The sequence below is a fragment of the Melospiza melodia genome, chromosome 8 (genome assembly GCF_035770615.1).
Source record: "Melospiza melodia melodia isolate bMelMel2 chromosome 8, bMelMel2.pri, whole genome shotgun sequence".
NCBI lineage: Eukaryota > Metazoa > Chordata > Aves > Passeriformes > Passerellidae > Melospiza > Melospiza melodia.
The window spans coordinates 30,660,848-30,687,750 of record NC_086201.1 but is presented as its reverse complement, the minus strand read 5'-3'; the positions used below and the strand labels follow the sequence as shown (position 1 = coordinate 30,687,750).

The following is a 26,903-nucleotide window of genomic DNA, read 5'->3' as shown; positions in this document are numbered from 1 at the left end:
GAGCAAAAGTTGTTTTGGATCAGATGTGTGGGGTTTTTCTCCAAAGGCTGGTAAGACAAAGAAACTTCAGCAGCCTTAACAGCAGCATTCTCTAACGTTTAAAGTGAAGTTTATCTTTCTAACATCTTCCATTGCTGACATGTGGTTTTCTACAGGGTGAACGAGGAGAACAAGGTCTTCCTGGGCCTGCTGGCTTCCCTGGAGCCCCAGTAAGTGTCTGCACTGCTCTTCCTGCACTCCTCAGGCACACATAGGACAATATGGCTTTGTCCTTCCCCTCCTGCAATGGGGCAGTACAGTTCAACTGCATTCACACAATTTAATAGTTACTTCAGATGAGTACCTGGACAGCATTTCTTGTCACAGTATCATCTGCTTTTTTTAGTGGTAATATAACACTATAATTTTTCTACAGGGCCAAAATGGAGAGCCTGGTGGCAAAGGAGAAAGAGGCCCCCCTGGTCTGAGAGGAGAGGCCGGGCCCCCTGGAGCAGCTGGTCCACAGGGCGGCCCTGGTGCCCCAGTAAGTGTTTGCTGTTCCTTGTAGCTGTGGAGAGGTTTCTTCAGCCCTCCCTCAGTCTCAGTGGGCCCAAGTGCAAGGAGATGAACTGCCTGAAACTTAGTGTCACTTGCTATAATTTGAATCTTTATACAATCCTTTGCTTTATTTACTTCCTTCCGTGTAGGGTCCACCTGGTCCCCAAGGAATAAAAGGAGACCGTGGATCTCCTGGTGGGCCTGTGAGTATCTCTCCTACTTAGTCACTGCTAAATGCCTCTATCTATTACAAAAAATGTTACCTAAATGAAAAATAAGAACTTCAATGACTATAGTATTTACAGTGCAAGAATATTTAAAGTGTTCTAGAAGGAGTAATTAAAGTAGAAGTCTATAGTGATCTGGATTACTTCAATTTTAATATAAGGTGCCAAAATAGCTTTTGACACAATGACCCAAAGCTCTACAATGGTTTATCTCAACAGTTATTAAATTTACTTGCCATCTTTGCCAACTATCTCAAATCCCATTAACTCAAGTTTAAGGAGAGTCTGTGACCTCCTCTTACAAAAAAAAAAAATTGACTTTTTGTTCCGTGTCAGGACATTTAATTCAGGTTTCAAACAAAACATGACTATAATTTAAACACAGCAGGTATGTAAAAATCAATTTTTTCCTGTTTTTCCAGTTCTCAGAAAATACCAACTAAAAGTATTGATCTCCTCTAGGGTGCTGCTGGTTTCCCTGGTGCCCGTGGTCTACCTGGTCCCCCTGGTAACAATGTAAGTTGGCTTATCCCCTTTTTCTTTTAGTATTACTTTGTGGATACATTCAGACATATATTAATATATTATGCAAAAACATTCTGAACATGACATTTGTACTTCAGAAAAAAAATCTGCACAAAAAAGTTTATCCTCCTTATGGTATGGAATAGAAAGCAGAATTTTAATTAAGGTACCATTAGAGCCAATGCAATTCTTTCCATTCATTGGCTCAGCTAAAACTGTAATGAAAGCCATTTCATTCTGTACATGTCCAAGACAACATATTAAAGGCATATGGCAGGAGTGATTCAAGAAAGCAGAAGGGCCTGCAGCCTATTTCCAGTTTCTGTGGTAGAGCCATGAGTAAGGAATGTGTACCCTGTGTAGGATGCATTACAGGCACTGGGCATCCAAAATGTGCAGGTGTACGTCCAGACAGCAGGGATAAAAAATGCCAGCTGTGAAAGGGATACATGAAAGGATTCTCTTACTACACCAGATCAGATTTGGGTGCACGGGGCTGGACCCCAAATCTGCCTTCAGGCAATGACTCAGGTCTGGCTGGCTTTCATGAGACCAATGCCAGTGCATGTGTGCAGCTCACGCTTTCCTTCTTAAAACTCCTTACAGGGTAGCCCAGGTCCCCCTGGTAACGCAGGCCCTGCAGGCAAGGATGGGCCTCCCGGACCCCCTGGCAGTTCTGGTGCTCCTGGAGGTCCAGGACCTGCTGGAATCAGAGGTGAGCCCGGCGCACCAGGAGAAAAAGGGCCCCCAGGAGCCCGAGGAGAAAGGGTAAGTGTCCCTTCAACCAGGAGACAGGGATTATGTCTGTCCAGAACAAGCAGTCACCTGTGGAATGTTGAAGGTGCTCCCACTGACTGCAGCAATCTTTTCTCAAACAGGGGGCTCCAGGTGAGCCAGGCCCTCAAGGCATCGTTGGCGGCCGGGGGAACACGGGTCTGCCGGGCCTGCGTGGCCCCAGCGGCCCACCCGGGATGGCAGGGGCCAAGGTGAGAGCCCTCCACTGCACCTACAGCCTCAACACAACCCCAACCCTGCTGCTAAAATTAGCATAGAGAGGCAAAAACTGCTAAAAATAGCTTAGAGACACAAAAAGTAAGGAATGTGTTGGGGGTGTTGGGGGGTTGAATGTTTTCTAGGCCAGAGATGGGAGAATTTACAGTTATTTGTGTTTACATGCATAAGATCAGGCTTTTAAATGGCTGGTATCCAGCTGCTGTAGGATGTGAGGTTGTATTTCGGATTTTATTATATATATTGTATATCTAGGAGTATATTACCCACTCCACACACACTTTGGGAGGGTCATGAGGAGGAGGAAACTGTGACCTCTCCTGGGTACAAGATCCAAGTCATAGTCTCACCTACCACTTATTGTTTACCCTTGCTTAATTCTCAATATGTTTCTTGCTTAAATATTATGACCCAAACAGAAAAGTACCCTCACCTCCCTTGAGAAAAGGTAGGGTGAGGCTTGGTTTGTATTTTATCACTTATGTAGTGATAGACCAGCATTTTTTGGTTAACAGCTTTGGCCACTGTTTTTGGGCATAAGAAGAGACATATCTGTTTATTATTTCTTAGTTGTCAGTTAATAAGGAACATTCAATGGCCTTGCACGAATATTACCAGCACTGAAAAGAAACCAGTTTGGCCAAGTTTCTACCTCTTGTTTTGTGTATTCACAACCAGGAAAGCCACATTGGCCCATCACTTCATTAGGTCTCCAAATTCCCAGCACAGTCAATAAGATGCAAAATGCACTGGTGTGTCCTAACAACATTATCTGCAATGGAATCCTTTCTCTTTTTGTTCAGGGTGAAGATGGCAAACCAGGCACCAATGGTATCCCAGGAGAACGCGGTGCTCCGGGTCCCCAAGGTCCTATTGGACAAAGAGGCTTACCTGGAGAGCCTGGCAGAGATGTGAGTGGATGGGATTTCCATGCTACCTTGTGAGTTACAAATGGGAGCTTTTGGGGGCAAATATGCTTTAAGGTTGACAAGGCAGGGGCCTGGGCAGATTCTGCCCTCCTGTAAGATGTGGCCTCCTGTCCCTGCTATCCCATTCCCTGCCTGCAGACATCATCTGTCTCGCTTGGAACTGCACTGCCTACAAAATAATGCAGGTCTTACAGGTCTTTTAGGAGCCACTCAACCTCCCTCTTGAAACCACTCCAACTCTTCCCTCTTGAAAACTTTCTTTGATGAGTATTGTTCAAGCTTACTGGGAAACAAGCTGTCTACTGGTCATGCAGTTTATGAACAAACTGTGCCACTCTGTTTTGCAGGGTAACCCTGGCTCCGATGGCTTGCCTGGACGTGATGGATCCCCAGGAGGCAAAGTAAGAAATCCCCAGTATCCTTAGACTGCCCACCAATGAGACATGAACTACATTAACTACATATGCAATCTATATGCTATGTAATTTGTTCCTTGAACCTGCTGTGCTCCACTGAATATACTCCTTATATTAAGTTCTATAAAACATGATGTTTATTACCCCTTACTATCTTCAGGGTGACCGTGGTGACAATGGCTCTCCTGGCCCTCCAGGACCCCCTGGCCATCCTGGACCTGCAGGTAATGCTGGTGCACCTGGAAAATCTGGTGAAAGAGGATTTCAGGTAAGACCAAAGTAAATGGATTACTGCTTACTTACATACCCTTCCTAGGCAAAGTCCATTTCATTCAGGAATAGAGAGGAAGTTTTAAAGAGTTTGTTATTGTCAAAGTTTCTTGATATCAAGGACTGGTTCTACAAGAATATCCAGAAGAAAGAAATCTTAGAGTTTATGTTCTGACAACTTGAAGAAATTAAGCCCAAAATTAATGTACTCCATAGGATGCCAAAAAGCACATCATCCCACCAGGCCCTGTCCTAATTTCCATCCCATCTGGTGCTCATGTAGCACAAGCAATGTGTTATTTATTTAAACTAAGGGAGTAACTTTGGAAGCCCTCAAGTTATTTCTCAGGAGTGCTGACACCAGCACAGTGAGCACCTCACTGAGAGAGGGAAGAAAGGCTGTAGTGCCTGTGTACAGATCAGAGCCTACAGGCAGCTGAGAAAGGCTGACATTGGTACAAAAACGGCCTGGCCAGGATTCTTGCTGATTCTAGTGTGTGTGGAGCTTCCCCTTGTTTCCCAACACCTGCTGGCTGTGAACATACAGCTTATCTGGAAATAAAGAGGTGGGCTAAGCAGTTCCAAGTGATTCACACCTTCTCATTCTTACCATGTCACAGGGTCCACCTGGCCCTCCTGGCTCTACTGGTCCTGCTGGTGCTCGTGGTCCTGCTGTAAGTCATATTTAAAGTATTTGTGATGTTATCCATTCATTATTTCCTGTTATATGGGCAATGCTCTTATCTGCTTCTATCTTCCTTTTATTGCAAATCTACCCTGACAGGGTCCTCAAGGTCCTCGTGGTGATAAAGGTGAACCTGGTGAACGAGGCAGCAATGGCATAAAGGGTCACAGAGGGTTTCCTGGTACCCCTGGTCTCCCTGGTCCTCCTGTGAGTATTTTGCATTGGATTGGGAATTACAGCTGATCTTAGCTTCTGTGTTTAGGCCCCAGGCACCTAATTAACCTTAGCTAATTTGATGGGAATCCATGAAAATTTGATTGTCAGATGTTTCACAATCCAGATTCCCTGAATCAACCTGACATAAGCATAATTATAGATCTGGAAGAAGCTGTTAGGAAGTAAATATGGGTTTACTACAACCCTTTCAATAAAAATTTCTTATATGTTCTTTTATAATAAAATCAGGCTATTCCTGATTTAATTATGAAAGAGAGAAATAGGGGTTGGAATGCCTATGTCTGTTAGAAATCTATCCTAGACAGACAACTAAAGCTACTCAGAGTCCAAATACATCTCTTCTGCCATGTATCTTTTATAGAAAGTAATACTGGGGCAAAATGGGCAGGAAATTGTAAACTACTGAATTCCATACTCTTTCTATCCCTTTCTTACCCTAAAACATGCATTATCATTTGAACACTGCTAAGAGAACAGAAGGGCAAGAATAGAAAGGCATGCCATTGATTTTTATGACCAGGAAATATTTAAGAAGGGATTTATTCTAAAGAAATGTATGAATAACCCCCATGATCCAAGTGAGAATCAAGAAACCAAAGCTCACTCAATTAACATACCAAAGATGGCACCAGTACCAACTTATTCAATAAGACAATAGAACCTGCAGTCTAACATATCACATGAGGAAAAAAAATGATAAATTCTCATTTGATGATAGACAACTTTTAAACAAATGGCTTAGTTCTTTGCACTGCACATGCAAAACAAATCTGTCAATGTATTTGAAATCATGAATGTTTATCAAATTATTTCAATAACATTACTGGTAATATTATTAAAACTGCAGCACTTTGGCTATAGCTATGTATTTTTATGAATATTAGGGTTCATCCAAAGCTCATTGGTGTCAGTTGGCTTTCTTGCATTTTGGATAGCACATCTCTATATAAAAACATGTAAGAGAACATTCAATATTTTTTTTCTGATTAAAGAATGACCATCATTCTCTCATGCCTTACACAGCCTTTTTATAAGGGTGTGTTTTGTATAATCATGAAGACATTTTCAATGTCTTGATTTAAGGCACATGCTGTTAGTTGCAAGATATTACTAGGAGGTGTATGACTGACTTTTCCTTTTTTTTAGGGTCCCCTGGGTCCACAAGGTGCAATTGGAGGTCCAGGAGCTTCAGGTGCAAGAGTAAGAAAAACTGCTTACTCAGCCTATCTGCAAGGAAAATTCAGACTGTTCAGTTAATATAGACATAGATACAAACATAAATTTTAATTTGCCATCTTAACAGACAGCAGCTGAAGAAAGAAAAAACACCTGAGAAATCATACAGAAATATTTGAAATACCTCACAATGTATTTCTGAATTATCTGATAAACTATTCTGTGTTCTTCATTGTTCTAGGGTCCCCCAGGCCCAGCTGGGCCACCTGGAAAAGATGGAACCAGTGGCTACCCAGGTCCAATTGGTCCTCCCGGCCCCCGCGGTACCAGAGGCGAAAGCGGCCCTGCCGTAAGTAAATGGTGCAAACTCACACAGGAAATCTTTGGGAACATTCATGAAAAAGAGGATGCTCAACTCTAAATAGCTCCCTCAGGAGCTCTCGATTTCATGGACAAGATTTGTGGCAGGAGGTTATCTAGCTGCCAAGGCAAAATCCAAAGCCATGCAGCTCGTTTGCAGTTTGGTGGTCTCAGCTGACCACTGGCTTTTCTGCAAACAATGGAATATCCTCCTCTCAGTTTCCTTTTGGGTCTGGGAAGCCATGGAATGGGGTTCCTAGACTGCTCTAGAGAGGCTAGAGCTGTCACAGTCACCTGCTAAAGCCAAGAAATGGTCATTCTCTGGATTTTAGTGGAAAGGGCTCCTTCTCAAAGCCCACACATAAAGATGGTCAAATAAATTTTAAGATGGTCAATAAAATTTTAAGAAAATAAAGGCCTGGAAAATCTATTAAACAGATGTTTATACATCTGTTTAAAAAATTAATTAATGAATTAATTAATGAATAAATAAACTACATATTTGTGTAAGAATTTTCATTTTTTTAAGACTACGGCCCACACAGACTTTTAGTTTTAACCTGTTCACTATTTTTTTAGGGTCCACCAGGGCAGCCTGGTCTTCCTGGTCCTGCTGGACCTCCTGGCCCTTGTTGTGGTGGTGGTGCAGCCGCCCTGGGTGCTGGTGAGAAAGGTCCAGTTTCCTATGGGTACGAGTACCGAGATGAGCCCAAGGAGAACGATATCAATCTGGGTGACATCATCTCCTCCATGAAATCCATTAACAACCAGATTGAAAACATCATTAGTCCCGATGGGTCACGGAAGAATCCAGCTCGCAACTGCCGAGACCTGAAATTCTGCCATCCCGAGCTCAAGAGTGGTATGTTTAGTTTTTATTTTCACCAGTGGTAGCAGGTCTTGGACATTGTTTTGGTTTTCTGGTTTTTCTAACTTGAGAATTTAAATGCGGATATCTTCCATAAAAATTTGACCTTTTTTCAAACAAATGTCATGAAAAAGATGATAAACGTAAAAACAATTTTAACATTATTTAACTATAAAAACTATTTAACTATATTTACACAGAATATATATTTGACTTCAACTCTACTCTTTGTGTCCTTAGAAGTGAACATATATTTAAACCATTTTAGGGGAAAAATAAAAACATCACAAGTTTGAAATTTATTCCAAATTTCATTCCCCTTAGAAAATTCACATGAACTCAGTATCTTTTTGTGTCATCTTTTTTTCTTTGGCATCTCTTCTGTTAAAATTAATACATTTCCTGATTTGGCTCAGAAATCTCTCATATAAATAAGGTTTATCATCATGTAGTCAGATTCTTCTCCAAAATATTAAGCCCCTTAACATTTTCCATTATCTCTAGGAGAGTACTGGGTTGATCCTAACCAAGGCTGCAAGATGGATGCTATTAAAGTCTACTGCAATATGGAAACTGGTGAGACCTGCCTCAATGCTAACCCCAGGACTGTGCCAAGGAAAAACTGGTGGACCAGTGGAAACAGTGGAAAGAAACACGTTTGGTTTGGAGAGTCTATGAATGGAGGCTTCCAGGTGAGAAATGAGCACAGTTAACAGCCCAGCTTGGGTGTACTAAAACAAACGCAACACACTAAAAAATAATTCTGAAATTAAACTGAGACAATTAGTATGTGAAAAAGTCCTCATGTGGGCTGAACATAGACATGACTGAACAAACACTCTTGCCTATGTTGGTACTCTGCAGTTCAGCTATGGAGATCCTGAGCTCCCAGAGGATGTCTCTGAAGTTCAGCTGGCCTTCCTGCGCATCCTCTCCAGCCGTGCCTCCCAGAACATCACCTACCACTGCAAGAACAGCATTGCCTACATGGACCACGACAGTGGCAATGTTAAAAAAGCTCTGAAACTCATGAGCTCTACAGAAAGTGAGATCAAGGCTGAAGGAAACAGCAAATTCACATATGCTGTTCTGGAAGATGGCTGCACTGTAAGTAAACAGGAATTTAGTGCTGTAGTTAATGAATAATTCCCTCTAGATGACTAGACCCATAATAAAGGAAGAGAGGGTTGCATGGCCTGGGTAAGGAAAGGACACCGCTACGGCTAGTAGGGGGAACCTAGATTCTGTGCACCTGAAGAGCAATTCCTGCAGCAACTGTAGGAAGTGAGGTGCACTTCCATTTAAATCTGTGCTTTATAGATATCTCCTTGCTTTAGAGTCAATGTCAGGGAAGTCACAGTCACCAAGTTTTCATCCATCCCCTGTCAACTCTAAAACTAGTCATACCAAACCAAGGCTAGCTGGTTGAAGCCATGGGCTGCAGTTATGGGAAGGGGCAAACACAGTCATTTTGCAGATCTAACATTGCATCCCTGCAGCAGAAAGTTCTGGAGGGAAGCAGGAACATCCCTGAGTGTGCAGGTCTGACAGCACCTGCAGCCTTTTCAGGAACAAATGGACAACTCTAATGCTGTCCATGAGTTTTGCCTCCTGGGGTCATTTCCACAGAGACAGCAACCAGTCTTCAACAGGCTGAGAGGGTTTGTTACTACAGGAATAGGAAATCTGAAGGCTGATAACCTGTGGGATGACTGCCATGTAGGCCAGCACTCGTGTCTCTAACAATTTTTCTTTTCTGTTTAACTTCACAGAAACACACTGGTGAGTGGGGTAAAACAGTTTTCGAATACAGGACGCGCAAGACCATGAGGTTGCCGGTGGTTGATATTGCACCATTAGATATTGGTGGTCCTGATCAGGAATTTGGCGTGGACATTGGCCCAGTCTGCTTCTTATAAATCAAAGATCCTGCTTTTTCTGAAACCCCAGCAAACAGATTCACACTCCAACTGTGCTCCTTTGTTTCAGCCTTGTCAGCTAGTACAGGTGCCCATCTGTATCCCAGTTATTTATTAACAAAATTTCTGGGGGAAAAATCAATTTGATATCAAGGATTGGTTGGTTGTTTTTTTTTTGCTATTACACAAAATACAGTAAAAATGCTTTTTTTTTGCTCTATTTTTTTTACCGAATTCCATCTTCAAAACATGTCTCCGTGGTGCTATAATGAAACTTCAACACTTAATAAAACAACACTGTGTTCTATTAGTTGAATGTTAGCCAATTTACAAAGCACTGATTGCTCCCAGTACCAAAGTTTACCCTTCTTTCAAGATGCAGTCCATAAAGCTAGAACGACCTCCCTGTTTCAACTACCTCAACATGGACAGAAACCGGGATGTGTCTGATGAGTCAAACCAAAAATCAGTCAATTCAATCAAAATGCATTGGACCCAGTGGTCAATTCCGGGGATTCATTTGGTACAAAATTGTTTATTTCTGTACTGATTAGCTGTGAAAGGTACAGTTTATCTTAAGAGTTTAATACCTTAATGTCAGTAGTCACCATAATTTTATTGTTGGATTGTATTCTCTTGTCAAAGGTGCTTCTCTACTTTCCTGTCATTGCTGGTCAAGACCACTAAAATTAGGGAAGTGTAAAAGACTAATATGATGGTGCTAATGTATTTTTCACTCCTAACTCTGCAAGTCAGGGTTATTGACTTGCTCAAAAAAGCAAAAAGTTAAAGGATATAAAGCAATTGTAAATGTCTCCTGTCAAAGATTGTCATTGGTATGTCATAGTTGAGAATTTTCTCCCTTCACTCTGTAAAAGTCAATAAAGATGCAAAATTGTGAATTTCTTCTGTCACATTAACACATTTATAGTGTTGAAGGTTAACCATCTTTGTAAGCTTTTATATGGTTGTTGGTCTATTCCTTACAGAGACACATAATAAAATATCTTAATAAAATTTCTTGTTGTTTCATAAAACTGACTTTATTTTTTAATTTTACTATTTCTGCCTTCATTGAAACCAATTAACAAGGCAGGACACAACTCTGGTACCGCTATGATTTTTCAAAGATCAGTTCCTCTGTTTGAAGGAAACCTGGTAATTCTAAGGAATGCAGTTTATGGTGTACTAGTATGAAATTTTCTCTTTCTTGCTTTTTCTACTCCTCTGCATCCAGCAGCTCACATTTGCAAGCACAGGGAGCATCGCCATCAGCAGGGATTCAGACACCATCAACCCAAAGCAGGGCCCAGGCACCAAGGCAGGTCAGTTTTGAGGAAATAGAAGATCTTAACCTCCCTTAATCCAAGAAACCTGCCTCAGTCTGAATAACCAGGCAGTCACAGGCTACCAGCCTTTTGGGGGCAGCTTAGACAAAGGGCTTAAGGCTCCCACAAGGCAGGCCAGAAGCACCAGGCTTTTGAAAAAGCTTTTTATGGCCAATGGGGCTGTACAACTCAGTCATCCCCAGATCCTAGCAAAAACTTAAGGAGCAACAGTGGCCACAATAACATTTAGGGAGCAACAGTAGCTTGTCCGTGACTAAGCTTGAGGCCAGAATAAGGAACTAAACAGCACCACGGAGCCCAGGCCAGGAAAGCTCTCCCACAGTCAAATGCTGAAAATGCCACTCAGCCTTTCCCATGGAGCAAGGGCAGAGCCTGTCCCTACATCAATATTGCACAGCCCAGGACCATTAAAGATACTCTAAAACAAGATCAGATAGCAAAAGTTAGGGATTTAAAAAAAATCAAGTTCTTAAAAGTTCTCATTGACAATACGGGTCATTCATCCTCAGAGAATGCTTTCTAATTAGCCAAAGCAAGAAAAAATGAGCAAATAAATCCTGGTTTTTACAAAATCTCACCAGATTTAGGACTGAACCAAGACATTGCCCTGCTTTGGCACTGAAAATTTGGACATGCTCACACAGAAGGAAAACAGAGAGGCTCTGGGGAGGCCCTGACAGCACAAATGCAGCATCACCACAGACATGACTGTACTTAATGCAGCATATAACAGCAGTTCCAACAATTCATAATAAGTACTGGCTCTTGCAGGAAACCTCCTCATTTGATGGTGAAAATAAATTACTGTTTATGGAAAATGCAGGTTACATGTACAAAATAATATTAATTTGACATCAATTACATGGTAGGAAGCCTTTGATTGGAGTTTTATAAAAACAGCTGGTAAGAATGCTGGCTAGTGGAAAGCTGCATTGGAAACACCTGTTCTTAATTGCCATGGCAGAAGAAAATAGCCTTTGCAATCCCCAGTGCTACTGGGGCTGGGAACAATGACTCAACACTAAAACTCAAGCTTTGGGGGCTGCTTTCTACAGCACACACATTCATCAAGTCTTCCATTAATGATGCCTAATTATGAAAGTTGATTTTCTGGAACATTTGTAGAAAGCACAAAGAAACAACCAAGACCACCACAAAATATTTACTTGATGTAAAAGCCTTCATTTTTTTCAGAGCCACTAAGTAAGCTGCCAAGGCTGTCACATATCTGTACTTTTATATCACCACATTACCACTTGGGGAAAACAAGAAAAAATCAACAATAACAACCACAAATATACAAAAAAAAAAAAAAAAAAAAAAAAAAAATTAAAAAAAAAAAGGCCAAATAAAACCCAATTTAAAAAAATCCAACCTACCAAACAAGCAGACAAACTAAACCCTGCCACAAAAAAATTGCCTGAATCATACCAAGAGTGCAAAGTATTACTGATTTATGTTTCAATATTGCCTTGAAACTTCACTTTTCCAATTACTCTCAGCTCATCACCTGAAAGTGCAGCTCATTTGCAGGACACCAGAGCTTTTTCTTCTGTTGGAGTCGATGGCACGGGGACTATTTCAACAACTCCTTTCTGAACTTTTCAAATTGAGATTGTGTTTAAAGCACTCCAAAAAACAGCAGAAATCCAGCAAACCCTACTCCAACAGAAGGACTTTGCTATCTAATTAGACCCTACTTGTTAACAAATTGTAAACACCTGTGACTCATTCCTCACCCAGTGTCCTCTTCACTGGCTTGTGGAAAAAGCAGTTTGGGTTTTTTTGCCGTTCCTAAAGATATTTTCATATTCCTCACAGAACTGACAACAGCTTTACAAGAAAGCTGGTCTGTTGTTTGAGGTGTTCCCTTTGTGCACAGAAGTTCTCCCTTGGGGCAGGGTTTAACACAGGTGATTCTCAGCTGTAATTCATCATACTCTTCCTGTTTCTTTCATATTTATTTCATACATTAAGAAGCATTACCATTGATTTTAACACAGGCTGAATTTCTGAATTTACAGCAGGTAAAATAGGCAGGCTAAAAACAGTCTAAATGTTCTGGTACTCAGATAGCAATTCTGCCCAAACAGGCTCCTTGTGGACATTCTGAACTCTGCAGCACTTGACTGAAATCACACCCTCAACAAAACCTTTCAACCCCCAGCAAGCAAACTGTGGCATCCTGGACACAATAACCCAATATTATGTATTTCTTTCTAGCATAAACACACCAGATGGACAACAACATCTATGGATTCCCAGTTTCTCTGGCATTTTCTACTTCAGCCATTGAATTGCTGACTGTTACCCTTTGTCATGATCTTTAAACTATAATACCAACATTGTCTAACTATAATTTTATTATATTTATATATTTTACTATATATTTTTACTGTATATTTTTACTGTATATTTACTATATATTTTTGTATTTACTATATACTTTGCTATATATATTTTATTTATATACTTTACTACATATTTTACTATAATTTTCAGCCATGAAAAACATTTTTAATATATAATACCAACATTGTAATTTTTACCAACTTTTTTTAAAACTATAAATTATGATTTTTAAACTATAATACCAACATTGTCTAATATAATATATATATAATTTTATTATATTTTTATATTTTACTATGTATTTTACTATTTTTACTATATATGTATTTTACTATATATTTACTATATTTTCTTTATATTTACTATATATACTTTACTATATATATTTTATTATATTTATATATTTTACTATATATTTTACTATAATTTTCAGCCATTGAAGTGATGATTGTTACCCTTTGTCATGATTTTTAAACTATAATACCAACACTGTCTAACTATCATTTTTACCTTGTTTTTCCTATGATATTTGTATACTTGCAGGAAATCTTTTTTTCCTTGATTAGCATTTCTAAATTTTCATTTAGTTTAACTTTTCCTTTTGCAACTGTTTTATCCTCTATCTTCCTGGAATCCTCTCTCAGCAAGACCAACTGCCTTGTGAATATTGAATCCCCAGTATAGCCTCAAGTTCCTGAAAAAATTAATTAAAATATCCATAGATTATGAGTCTAATAGCTACTATGCTCAGTCTCAGGCAGCTAAAGGGGAGCCCTAGGAGCCCTCACCCTACAGTAGGAGAAAAAAATCTTAGTTTTTTGCTCTTAATCCATCTTTAGACTTTTTACTTGCCTCCATAGAGGGAAAAAACCCATAAAAATAAAACCTTTCTTCCTAGTTAGTCTAAAACTGAGGTGCATAAATCCAAAACTGTGGCTTGAACAAAGCCTCTCACCCAGAGAGGGCTGAAGCCATGAATTCCCTGTTTGCCTTCCTTACATTTTAAGCCTCCAGAACTGCTCAGTATAAACTGATCTTGAAGAAAACACCAACACCTGCTTTCAAGCATTTAAATTTCAAGCTGACATGGAGAAAAGAAGAAAATATTGTAGTCCACATAGTTGAAAGAGAGGGATGAAGCTGAGTGAGAGGCAGAAAAAAACAATGAAAGAAGCTGCCCACAAAGTAGTGAGACTGATACAAGAAATCTCTATTTCTGATCTTCAGCTCCTCATTCTGTTACACCAGCTGATCTCATTTACTTCACAGCACCATATTCCCATGGCTCTCTGAGAGAAGAAAAGAAACAAGAGGAAAAAGCCCTTCCTCAAGGAGTTTTTCAGGACATATCAATGACTTTAAAACATCACTAATTTAGCCTTTGGTATTACCTTGGAATTTGCCTTTCCAGGTAACTGCAAGTTGTCATCTGAGGGTGGAGCTCTTTTGTAGGACACCAGAGCCTTTCTTCCAGTGAACGTGAGTATCCCATGGTCTGTGGTACAGAGACTACTGCAAAATCCCATCTTGTTGGTTTTTTTTACAAAAATTATGTGTAAAAACGCTAGAACATGAAAAGAATCCAGCTAGCCCTTGTCTGAGTGAAAAACTTTGCTAGCTGATCAGGCCCTAATTGCAACCAAATTGTAAACACCTGTAACTCAGTGTGTTACACCCTCAGCTTCCCCTGGGAGAGAGGCAAGGCTTCTCCCTGGCCACCATGGCTGGCAGCTGCTGTAAACTCCCCCCAAGTCCCCTCTCCCAGCAGTAATTTGGCACCTAAAACCAGGCCAGGGTAAAGCAGCACTTAGAGTGGACTCATGATGGTTTCTGGATTTGAGCAGCTGCCAGGAATTTCTTCTGGAAGCTGGCAAAGTGTCAATACCTTTCCCTCCTAAAACAAAAGAAATCAACTTTTAAATAAGCATTGGGTGCAATTTGCAACCCTTCTTTTGTTGTGGTTTCAGGTAAATAGTATTAAGCCTCTGTTTGCAGGCAGCAACCTGGAGGAAGAGCTGTCTACATGAATTTTGAATTAGTAAAGGAGAAAGTTCTCCCCAACACTTTGCCATGCTATGGCTGTCCTGATAGCTTCACTAGGAAAATGTAAGGTCCATTATTCCTTGTCAGGTGCATGTTATTCATACAGACTGGAAAAAGGTGTTTTTTTGGAGGACTGGTTATTATTTATGGCAATAAGACAGCATTACTGTAGTCATTAAATTTGAATGTGTTTCTTATACAGATTTCATACTCATTTCAACCAAGACCAAAAGCCTGATGGTTCAATAAAATATCCAGTTCTTTGCACCAGAAAAAAAGCTGGGTTTAGCAAACTCCATATTTAAACCAAGTGCCTCTCTTCTGGAAATTTAATGAAATACATAATGTTGCAAATATCTTAAGCTACAGTAATGTATGAATTTTTTTCATCATGATCTAATATTGTAATTCAACATGTGCTTGTAATCAGATGTCCTCAACTATGATCTTAAAAAAAAAATAAATCTGTACATACTTCTGTTTAACATGCTAGAAGAGAAAGATATTTTGTAGGTTTTAGGATTTGGGAGATGAAGAGATGCTTTCTATGTTTTTGCCTACCTGTTTATTGGGAGGAAGCAAAAACTGGCTCACACTACACCGTGGGATTGCTGTTCTGGGATGGATGAAATCCACCAGAGCAAAATCCTGGTGGGTCTTGTCTTCCCAACTGCTCTTCATCCTGCAATAGCTTCACCCTAGAGTGTTGTCTAGAAAGACTGACTGTAACCCACAGTTTCCCCATCACAGCAGCCCTCTGGCTTGAGCTGGCTCCTTCTGAGAAAGCCACTGATTCTTTTTTTATTTTTTTATTTTTTATTTTTAATCCTGCAGTCTTATCTGGCAAATCTATGCTTATCCAAACTTTCTCTTCTTTCAGTACACCCCTTAGCCATGGACATCTCTAGATTGAAATTCAAGTTTTATTGTTGAGTCCACATCCACTGAGAAGGCAGTCATTGAAAGGTCATTCCTTGAGGCATTGGAGTTGTGCTTCCTGTGGGTTTTTGTGAGTATCCCTATTGTAGCTTGCATTTCAGCTTCACTGTATTTGTTATAACATCTCCAAGGTACCTGGAAAAGTCTGCTCACTCCTCAGTTTGGGTGCATCTGTAAAGCAAGGATCAAATTCCTAGCAGGAAATGGCTGACTTGATATGTGTCAGCTGCAACAAAGTTCATTTTCTTCCCAGTACTGCCTTGGGATTTGGATGACAATCTTGTTGCTAACAGGCTGCTGCTGCTGAGCAGTGCTTACATGGAGACCCTGTCAGCTTCTTACATTGCCCTGCCAGCACAGGGAGCTGGGAGGGGACAGCCAGGACAGCTGATCTCAGCTGATCCGAGGGACATTCCAGGCCACATGGAGGCATCCTCACACATAAATCTGTGGTGGGAGCTGGCCAGGGGCCACTGCTCAGGAACAGGCTGGCTATAGGTCACTGGGGGTGAGCAACTGCATTCTATGCCATTGTTTTGTATATTAAAATTCTTTTGTTATTATCATTATTTTCTTTTTCTTTTCTGTCATCCAATTAATCTTGTATTTTCTAAATTTTTTACCCCCCCAGTTCTCCTCCCTGCCCCACTGAGGGGGCTGAGGACTAGGCAAGTGTCTGTCTGGTGTTTAGGGGTTGGGTTAAACCCCAGCAAATGGCAGAAGGAAATGCTCAGACTTTCTCTGATTTTTGTGGTGTAGAGTCACACAGCTTGTTCCTCAGAGGGCAGAGGCTCCTGAATTACAGTGGTGGCTCCTGCAGTCATCACCATCTTCTGTCATTGTCATGTTCCTTTGTGGCAGGGAAGATTGTACCATACCAAACATGCAGAAATATTTCACTGAATTTCTAGAATTGTAGTTACGTTCTTTTGTTATACTTGGTTGGGTTTGTATCAGATTCTTTTCACTCAGCTGACTGAGTGAAAATCAGTTCTGTGATGCTTTGGCAGATGCTTTTCACAAAAATTAGTTCTGTGATGCTTTGGCAGATCTGAATTTTCTTGGTTGTTTTTTTCTTTTTCTCTGCACAATCATCCCTGAATAAGGCTGCAGCTTTTTCTGGAGGATAGACAGTAGTATCTCAATCAAGGAGCAAATTACTAATTTTGCAACAGAAACATTTGATAGTGTACCACTCTCTGATATTGAGAACATAACCAAATTTAAGCCAGAGCTTATAGAAAGATGGCTTCTAAGTCTACCAGCAAGGAAATGGGAATGTGCACAAAATAAACATGGGGGAGGGAGTTAAACATGGACTCTTTAGCATCCTGTCCAAACTAGTGTTGTGTGATATCTTTGTACTTTTCCAGACCTTCTCCCAGCAAAGGATAAAACATGTAATGCCAAGAGCACAGTAGACAGATCAGCAATCAAGCTCTCTGGTGTTGTTCAATACCATAAAATTTCTCAGTTGTAATATTGCACCGCTCTGCTCAGGCTCCCCTGAGCTCTGCACAGGCCATTGGCTCTCATATTGTGCCCTTCCTCTTCTGGCTTTTAGAAAATGGAAAAACTGCTTTCTTTCTCTTTTACTGATCCTGAAGATATTGTCCAGTAATTGCCTCACAGGAATGAGCAGCAAATTCACAATAAAATTTGTCTATGGGTCTACAGCTTCTAAGGCATTGCTATTTCAGCTATTGAACTGCTGTTTTTGTTTTACCTTTTCTCATGATTTTTGAAACCATCTAATACTCTAATTTTTACCTTTTTTTCTCTGTGATATTTGCATACTTCTGTGGAATCTTTTTTCCTTTAGTAGCATTTCTACATTTCCATTTAAGTTTTGCTTTTCCTTGTGCAATTGTTCTACTCTTTCTGGAATCCTCTCTCAATGAGAAACAACTGCCCAGTGAGTATTAAACCTTCAGTATAGCCTGCATTTCCTGAAAAAGTAATTAAAATATTCATAGGTTATGTGAGTGTTTACCAGCTCAATTATTATGCTCAGTCTCAGGCATAGAAAGCTATAGGGGCTCTTATTCTACAACAGTAAGAAAAACAGTGCTTCTCTTTTTAGACTCTTTACTTGCCTTTGCAGAGAAGAAAAATCTTCCATTTTCTTGCTGATTTGTGGGCTTTGGCTGTGTTGTTTCTAGCTGTAATGCCATGACATTTTCTTTGTTACATCTCTGTGTTGCTTGGTAAATTCTTCTAGTACTGCTGGTGCTCTCCAGAACATTTTTAGTGCTGAAAACTTTGAGCTGGTTATTTATCATAGCCACAAGGAAGCTAGCAGAAGGCAGGGAAGCAGTTTGGGAATTTAATTTCTAGATGAGCTTTTAAGGAATGGTTGCCAAACAAATATTACACTACTGCTTTTGAGAAACCAAAAGAAGGTTTCTGTCACTGCTGGCAGTCCTGGGATTTGTTTCTCCCTGAGGACAGATTAGTTAAGGAAAACAGAACCAAGTCTTGTAACTTAATTTAATTTAAATACAGTCTGATACTGTATTATTTTAATCACCATAGTATTTTAATCACTCTAAAGTGGCTTTTCTCTACCATTTTTGAAGCTATTTGTCACTAAGGCAGAACTTCACTAAATGTTATAGCTGACATTTACTTAATGCTACTTCATAAACTACAAATTATTAGCTCATTCACAAAATTAAAGCTGTATTACATGAGGCTATGCCATGTTGCCTGGATAAGAAAATGCCCCTCACGCACTTTTTTGTTTTTTCCTTCCTAATATGTCCTAATATGATTCTGCAATACTTTGAGGAATACAAAAGCAGGGAGAGAGTTGCAATATCTATGTATGCTCTAAACAGAGTCAAGAGAAGAGCATTTCCAACCACGGGCATTACAGACTCCTCAGTTAACTACCTGAGAGTTTGCACTTAAGAACAGACTTTCCTTTAGTGATTCTCCAGCCCTGGTTTTTGCAGAATATTACCTCAGATGGCTCTCTAGTTACAGCTCTTTTCCAGTGCTCAAAGCACCTGGCTGAGGAAATGCTGCACACTTCATATGGAGATAGAGATGCAAAGAGACACTTGAAAAGAAAAGAAAAGGTATTTTTCATAATCAAATAATCTTCTCCTTTAACAACCTTACAAACTACTTGTATTAAACATGGATTATTATACTTGATTAAAATTAGAGATTAAAACTAATTACAAACATAAACCTGTCCTCCAAATGTTATTCATTTTGGACATGTGGATAAATGTGCTGTAGAGATATAAAACACAGCCACCTTTTCTCTAACATGCTGCAGCAAGCCTTCACACTGCAGCTTGAAATTAACATTATCTAAAAGTTCTCTAGGAGACAGTATGGTAAGTTAACCCCTGTTAACTTACATATTTATAGAAATAGTTCATATTTATAAAAATAGCTCACATATTTATAGAAATTATTTCATACCAGTAAGAAAGAAATCATAAAGTCCCTTCATGGGCAGTAAAAGCCAACAGATAACATCAGCATGAACCTATCAACTTCCCAGCCCTTACCTCCCCTGCAGGGAAACATGTTTGGACAGCCTGGAAACCTGCAAAGCCCCTGCCCCTACAGAAGGGGGAAAGGGAAGTTCTTGCCTGCTTCACTACAAATGCAACTTTATGTCTTGTCCAGAAACTGTCTCCTCTTAGTGTTAACTCCCATTGCCACTAGGAATTGGCCAAATTGCATTTCATTCTTGAATAAAAATTCTCTCTGGAGTCTCAAACAATATTATCTATGTGTATTTTCTAGGCCTGCTGATTTCCTTCATACAACAGACACCTATCTGTAAAAGCTGACACAGAAGGTACTTCACAAATACTCCTTTACTCCTGTCTTCAAAATATTTCAAATGCCTTGCAAATGATTTATGCAAACAGCAACCAAACAACAATAAGTACTTCTATTTTTAATTTCCTGGGGACGAACTGATATGGAATGAACACACTGGAAGGAGTTTTACAAAAAGGAAACCACTTACATAGCGAGAAGCATGTATTTAATTAAATGCTTTGCAAAGATACATGAATAAAGCTATGTGCATGACTTTCTTTAGGGAGAGCCCCAGCTGTTTATTTTTTTTTTAAGGAACAAACAAAAAAACGTGGAGAGCACAGATGCAGTAAAGAAACAAAAAAACCTAAGTTTGTACCCACATACTTTACAAAATAAAGCATGTTGGAGGTACAAAACATTCTATATACTGAATGACCAACAATTAAATGCACTGTAACATTGTTCTCTCAAACACTGCAAGCCTAACAGCTAAGCTCTGAACATGACATTGACAGCAGGCATCTTTATTTCATCAGCCTTCTACAGAGTCATTTAGCACCATCACTTTGTTGCTTTTTTTTTTTTGCCCTGCCTATCTCCTATCTTGAAATAACAACAGAAGCATAGCACCTTTTAATACCTAAAAGAAAACCAGGAATATTAATTGCATCCCAACTTCCAGAGATGAGGTAGCTCATGCTAAGAAATGATGGAACTTTCCTGCCTTGACAACTCAAGGCCAGCAAGTCGAATTACTGGTGATGCATGTCTGGATGTCAGCTAAAACCAAGGAATTTCTAAACTTTCTTTATTAGCAATTGGTCTGGTATACATGTGAATGGTCTGCAACACACAGAAATTGGCACCATATATAAGACATCTGAATAATTTGATATGTAATGGCTTCTTAGATGGGCAAATATTGGAAAATCGACACGTATTGGGTTTAAGACATATTTTGAAGATTAAGGATAATTTAATGGAATTACACAGATACATTTGTGAGAAGTGAAATCTAGCCTTAAAGTTAAGATATAGGACACCCCTACTATGGGACACCCCTATTTACCCCAGTAATATTTTTACTTCATAAATTAACCATGGCTATGGATCACTCTTCTGAGCAGACTTACATAGAAAAGTGCAAGAAAAACAATGCCAAATTGAGATGGTCTTGTCTGAAGAGACTTTCTTTTACAAAAGACACAGCTTTCTGTGAATGGCAACCACAGGAGCACAAACTGGGGTACAGGGAGCAGGTATGATTGAAATACAGCCAACAGTTCACAAAAGTGCTCTACTTTTCTGTTATTCAGTACACACCAAAGCAAAAGAAATAACCATTAGAGCTTTTACATAGTTCCACATTAAATCTATCTATTTTGAATACCTGGAAATGTCAAAATAATTTGAAACAAAATTGAGGAAAAGGATTCATATTACTTTTTGAAGGTTGTCATCAATCCTCTTAAAATTGTACTAAACAGTTGGTTTCAATCATTGAAAACAGAAGGTTTTTAAGTAAAATAAATATTCAAAAGGAGGCTGGGCATTTAGAAAGAGCTGTATATACAATGCTGATCCAATATCAGCCATTACTTCAAGAGTCTCAGGATTAACTTCAATCAGTCTAAGTTCATGTTTAACTGCTGCTGTTGCTGGGTAGTGTGTTATATTCCCCCCTTGCTCTTACACAAAGCAAACTGGCCCAATTTCAATTCCAAACTCCTGGTCAGTGCTGCCAATGTCCACCGGTGCGATATCGATGATGGGTAAGCGCGCCACGTTCTGCGTTCTGTACTCAAAAACTGTCTTGCCCACGTTCCCATTGCGTTTCTGGAGGGAAAAGAAGGGGGAAAATTTTAAAATTAGGCCAGGGCTCTGTTAAAACCAGCCTGAAGTGCAGCTGGTGAGTCAGTTGTCTGATTGTTCAGGAGGGTGTCACTGCATCTTTGCTGAGTAACACTGAGCAATGCTGTCTGCACTGCACCTGGGTTATTTTGAAATGTCTCTAATGAGCAGATCTATCAGACTGACACATCAGGGCTTATTTTTCTCTTATGCTATGAAATTCTTCTCTACTGTTCATAAGGTGTGCCTTCACCCATAATTGTGGGCTTACTTTAAAGCACAGAGAGTACTTAACTTTTTTCAGGTGCAGGACTAGATTTAGGAATATTTGCCAGTATGTTGGTCTTGGCTGAAACTGCCAAGTTTCTGAAAAATCTACTGCTTTCTGTTTTCTGTGTTCACCACAAAATTTTAGGGAGTTTTCCTTTCCAGCTCAGTGAGTTTCCTCCACAGTACTGCTGCAATAATCTTGCCCATCTGGCAGACAAAAGTTTGTGGTTATCTCACCAGTTTGTATGATTCCATTCAGCTCAGAGCTAAACAAGTACTGGGAAATGCAAAATACCAAGATATGTATCTCAGTATGCTCACTAAGAAGGAATTTATAAATAGCCCCTAAATAGTGCAGACTTTTATTATGTGAAGCTAGAATTATAACAACATCCCTTTTGATTTGGTTTGATCAGTTATGTCTACAATTCATTACAAAGTCCTGCAGAATTTTAATTACTTCCTTGTGTGGGTGTTTTCTCTAATTCAAGAGAGAAGTGAAAATGTACAAAAGTCCTTTTGGGCAAAGCCCCCAAACTTACAGAGCAGCTGTCGTGCAGAACAGTGTATCTGAAGCGGCTGTTTCCCTCTGCCTTGATCTCCAGGTCATTGGCCCCTTTCAGAATCACTGCTTTCTTCAGGTTCTTTGTCTGGTCATCCAGGTACCCAACACTGTTTTTGCAAAGGTAGGTGATGTTCTGGGAGGCTTCCTTGGACAGGAGGCGCAGGAATGTCATCTGAGTGACAGCTGTATCCCCGTACACAAACTTTGGAGATAAAGAAATAGGTCAATTAACAGGACACTGAAATTAAGTGTTGGTGAATTTAGAGATATCTGCCATTATTGTCATCTTTCAGACATGACCAGTATGAGCCCTATTACATAAAATCTAAGTGGTTTCTTTTGTAATTTGCCACCAGTTGAGGACAAAGAAATTTAGATATTCTGTAACAGGGAGAATTTTGGAGAATTTTGATCATAATTCTCTGCAACTGCACAAGTCAGAGGAAGTTGGGCCTCCACAGATAATGCCAAGCTTTGGAATGAATTCTGCCTCATTTCTGAAAGGGATTCTTACATATGGAATAATGCATTAGAGTAACCTTGAAGCAGGTAAGAAACATCAAGCACAGAAACCTCTTTTACAATGCACCTGATATATTGCCAAATTATTAACTTTTTTTCTATAGGGTTGCTATTGTATCTAGAAGCAGAACAAACAAAGTTTGACTATACTGGCCTTATAAACCAACAAAATTTGCATATGGGCCTTATAAACTAATTAATTGGCACAGGAGTTTGACAAATGTTTCACAAAGTGTCAGTGTTTCTATAAAAAAAACGTAATTTTTCGACCAGTAAGACAAATTCTAAAATTCCTGAGGTTTTTTTAATCCTATTAATGCAGGTTCCATTTTAATCATGTTTTATGAATCATTGCAAGATAAAAAACAACAATCAAGAATTAGTAAAAGTTTATAAATTTCACTGAAACCAATGAAGAGAAGATCTTATTCATTGGGACATATTTATTATTTAGAATCCATAAGGAGTGCACTTGACTATTACATTGCTCATACTATTAGTTACCAAATCTGACAGTGTTTCAAAAATACTGAAATATTCTTTTTTTAGTATCCCTGAAGATAATTTGTTCCTCCACAGAGCCTTACAAACCCCTCTGTGTAGCTCTGCAGGCAGCTCAACATCAACTGGGATGTGTTAGGTCATGACAAGGCTTCCTGAATTTAGTAATAAGTGAAAGCATCTCAAAAAAACAATCAATATCACATCTGTTCTCAGCTGTTAAAGTTCTGAACTGTTCTTAGTAATCAAAAAAAAAAAAGCATTATTTTTCATGCACCAAATACTGAATTTCAAAGTAATAATGCTCTATGAAACAACATTTGAGTATATTCTCTGTGCTTTTGATAAACTAGAAATAAAAATGGCAAAAGTTAGTTAATAAATTATATACTTCACATAGGACAAACTTCTGTTATTTGTCAGGGTCATTAAGCCTAATCTTAGAAATTTTCATAGAGGAAAAACCCAGCAGAAACATGAGTGAAATTTTATCTGCCTAGAGACTGATGGATTCATCATGGATCAACCTGATCATATGATAACAATCATACTTTCATTTCAAGCAAATTTATAAAGTAATTTTCATATTTTTATCAGTATAGAGTTTTCTGAAAAGAAGATTAGAATTCAATTAAAACAGCAGGGATCTGGATTATGTATTAGGGTAGAAGTACAGTCATTTAAGACAAGACAGAGATTTAGTAAAAGACTGATAGAGAAGCTGATGTTTTTGTCCAGCAGTGGTCTGCTTTAGCCAATCCTGCATTAGATGCACTTGCACTGCGTTTTTCCCAGTTATTTCCTATCTTTATTATATGATACTAACAATGAATTGACTATAAGCCAGTCAATCAACAGGTATAATGTTGTGACTGTGGCAGAACCTGCTCAGAGCAGCAGCAGAAGTTCCAAGCCACAAGGCAACGAGCCTCACAGAAGCCAATTTTAAGAGTGACTGTATTTATTTACCTGTGATCCCCTGTTCATATCAAGGCCATACCAAACAGGCTTTAAGTCAGAGGACCTGCTGGCCCACCACGTTTTGCGGGGCACACTGGATGGGTTGGCAGAAATGCAGGTCTCCCCAGTTTCCATGTTGCAGTACACTTTTATAGCATCTTCAACACATCCTTGGTTAGGATCAATCCAATATTCACCTGCAAAGAACATAAAACGTGATTGTGTTACATCACAAAGATTTTTGAAACAGCTGGGAAGACACAAGCAGAATGATGTTGGAGCAGTGCAAAGCAGTGCCCAAGGCCATGCTGGGCACAAGGCAGGCTCAGAGGGCCCAGAGCAGAGGTGTGACCACGCACCGCTCCTCTTGGAGGGGTGGCACAGCTTCAGGTCGTCACAGGTGCGCGCTGGGTGCTTCCTGGAGCCATCGGGGCTGCGCATGGTCTCGATCTGGCTGCTCAGAGACTTCAGCGTGGCGTGGACTCCTGGGTCTGTTTTATTGTGGTCATCAGGGGCTGCTTCATCTTCAGTGAACTCGGGGAGTGGATCCGCCATGGCATCGTCATAGTGTCCCATGATGTCACCGATGGCAGCGGTGAGGTGGCCTGGGGGCCCTGGAGGGCCAGGAGGACCAGGCTCACCTGGTGGGCCCTAAGGTTCAAAACAAGAAAGCAACAGAGGCCCAGTAGAGTAATTACTATGCCAAATGATAGCAAAGCCTGCCACCAAAAAAAAACTACACAAAACTTCAGGGCTAGTTACCCTAAATCAGCTCATGGTTTGGTGTCTGTAAACCTCAGCCCAGCATGAAGGTCACTGGGCTCAGTGTTACAGTTTGGGCTGTTCATTTGGAGTGAAGGATCTCCCTAACACATGGCACAGGGGAGGAGGGTGCTGGCAGTCAGGCAGGTGGCTGTGCTCACTCTCTGGGACTGCCAGCTTTGAGCCACTGCTGGCCTGTGCTTGGGCCTGAGTTTAGGACCCAAGTGGCCAAACAGCTGTGTTGGACCACAGATCCAGCAGGATCCAGTAAGCCACCCACAGAACTACATCCAGCTCAGCCTAAAAAAGAGCACAGGTGGATGAGGCTGGGATCATCCCAGCTTCAGAAGATGAAAATGAGTAAGAAATGAAACCTTCCAATACAGTTAGCCTGGATGTTTCTTGGAGAAACTACCACATTTTATCATTTGTCTTGAGCACATAGATATTCAAGAAAATAATGTGATGGACTATAAAAAAGAATCTGATTATTTAAGATAACTTTTTCCCCTATATTCCCATCAATTTACCTCAGGTCCAGCCTCTCCCACAGTCCCTCTAACACCAGGAGGCCCAGTTGGCCCAAGTGGACCAGGACTTCCATCTTTTCCAGAAGGACCAACTGGACCTGGAGGACCCTAGAAAATATAGGAAATAGATGGAATGTATTTCAGCATTTAGTAACAAAGTTTTACAAAGCAGCCCATTACATGCAATATCTTGTCAGGAACCAATCTGATTACTTGTGCCTATTACCAAACTTTTAAAAATCACCTTTTTTCTTCTCCTGTAAAAGTAAGAAGGCAGTTTAAAAGCTGCTCTTCTCAAGTGAATCACCTCAGATAATACAACTTGGTTCAGCTGTATATCTTTCTCCTTAACCATTCAAGTGGGATAAGTTTCAGATTCCAGATGCTGTGCAGACAGGAGTAGCTTCTGTACACCCTCAGACACAGGCTCAGAGGTAGATGTAGATGCCTCCCTAGGATGTTCCCAAGGGACAGTATTTCTCCTTTATTTTTGAGTAAATGACATGCACGGGGGATGAGTGGCAGAGCTGCAGCAAAAGTGTCTGTAAAAAGAGACTGCAGCCTTCTAGTCATTCTGAGCCAACATTTTTAGCTACAAAAAACTACACTCATGACAAAGCTTTACTATATTAAACAAGGTGATATCTCAGCAAAAGATTTTAGACCATATGATATCCAAGTCAATAAAAGTCATTGAAATCCAAGTGAAGCAGAAATAGACATCTGAACAAGAAAAAAAAACAAGACCCAAGCAAGAAAAACCTTAAAAGTTGTACTCACCCGAGGACCAAATGGGCCTGGAATGCCAGGACTGCCCTGTTCACCAACTGGACCCTAAACAGAAGAAATTATTGTATCATTGTGCCATTTACAACATGTTACTTTAGTTTTAAGGCATTAGTGTGCGATACACACAATTTGGTATGAATAGGATTAAAAGGTACATAAACAATGGGTGATACCTTTGCCTTAATCCCTTAGTAACTTAATTAATCAAGTAATCAGATTGGCTGTAAAGCTGTTTCTCTAGAAAAGCCCTGGTTTCAAGGTATTTATAATCAGAGTGGCTCACAAGAAAGTAAATGACAGCTCTATTGCCAAGTGAAAAGATAATTTTAGTGTCAGGTTTTTTGTTGCTGCTGTTCCTGTGCATTGAAACTTCCAACATTTTCACAGCACCAGTGAATAAATGTATAAATGTTAAAATAAAAAAAAAATTAAAAAGCAAGTTTTCCATGATATTTCCATTCAATTGACAATGAAATCCTAAAGTTCTTGAAAATATTAGAAAGAAATGCTCTCACAGT

At 39.8% G+C, this 26,903-nt stretch overlaps 2 protein-coding genes across 4 annotated transcripts in view; one reads left to right on the top strand and one right to left on the bottom strand.

Moving 5' to 3' along the window:
• Positions 1-10,197, top strand: part of COL3A1 (collagen type III alpha 1 chain) — a 48,870-nt gene extending 38,673 nt beyond the window's left edge. Inside the window, exons 35-51 of the mRNA XM_063162543.1 lie at positions 156-209; positions 416-523; positions 687-740; positions 1,227-1,280; positions 1,896-2,057; positions 2,168-2,275; positions 3,104-3,211; positions 3,577-3,630; positions 3,806-3,913; positions 4,536-4,589; positions 4,700-4,807; positions 5,984-6,037; positions 6,255-6,362; positions 6,953-7,235; positions 7,746-7,933; positions 8,106-8,348; positions 9,014-10,197. Of these exons, the coding sequence (XP_063018613.1) occupies positions 156-209; positions 416-523; positions 687-740; positions 1,227-1,280; positions 1,896-2,057; positions 2,168-2,275; positions 3,104-3,211; positions 3,577-3,630; positions 3,806-3,913; positions 4,536-4,589; positions 4,700-4,807; positions 5,984-6,037; positions 6,255-6,362; positions 6,953-7,235; positions 7,746-7,933; positions 8,106-8,348; positions 9,014-9,160 (1,995 nt within the window). The 3' untranslated portion in view covers positions 9,161-10,197. The remainder of the gene's footprint in view (positions 1-155; positions 210-415; positions 524-686; positions 741-1,226; positions 1,281-1,895; positions 2,058-2,167; positions 2,276-3,103; positions 3,212-3,576; positions 3,631-3,805; positions 3,914-4,535; positions 4,590-4,699; positions 4,808-5,983; positions 6,038-6,254; positions 6,363-6,952; positions 7,236-7,745; positions 7,934-8,105; positions 8,349-9,013) is intronic.
• Positions 10,198-19,841: 9,644 nt separating this feature from the next.
• Positions 19,842-26,903, bottom strand: part of COL5A2 (collagen type V alpha 2 chain) — a 128,105-nt gene continuing 121,043 nt past the window's right edge. For all 3 annotated transcript variants that reach the window (XM_063162540.1, XM_063162538.1, XM_063162539.1), the window contains exons 49-54: positions 26,377-26,430; positions 25,597-25,704; positions 24,664-24,955; positions 24,314-24,501; positions 22,299-22,523; positions 19,842-21,471 (exon numbers count right to left, since the gene is read on the bottom strand). In XM_063162540.1, the coding sequence (XP_063018610.1) occupies positions 21,325-21,471; positions 22,299-22,523; positions 24,314-24,501; positions 24,664-24,955; positions 25,597-25,704; positions 26,377-26,430 (1,014 nt within the window). In that variant the 3' untranslated portion in view covers positions 19,842-21,324. The remainder of the gene's footprint in view (positions 21,472-22,298; positions 22,524-24,313; positions 24,502-24,663; positions 24,956-25,596; positions 25,705-26,376; positions 26,431-26,903) is intronic.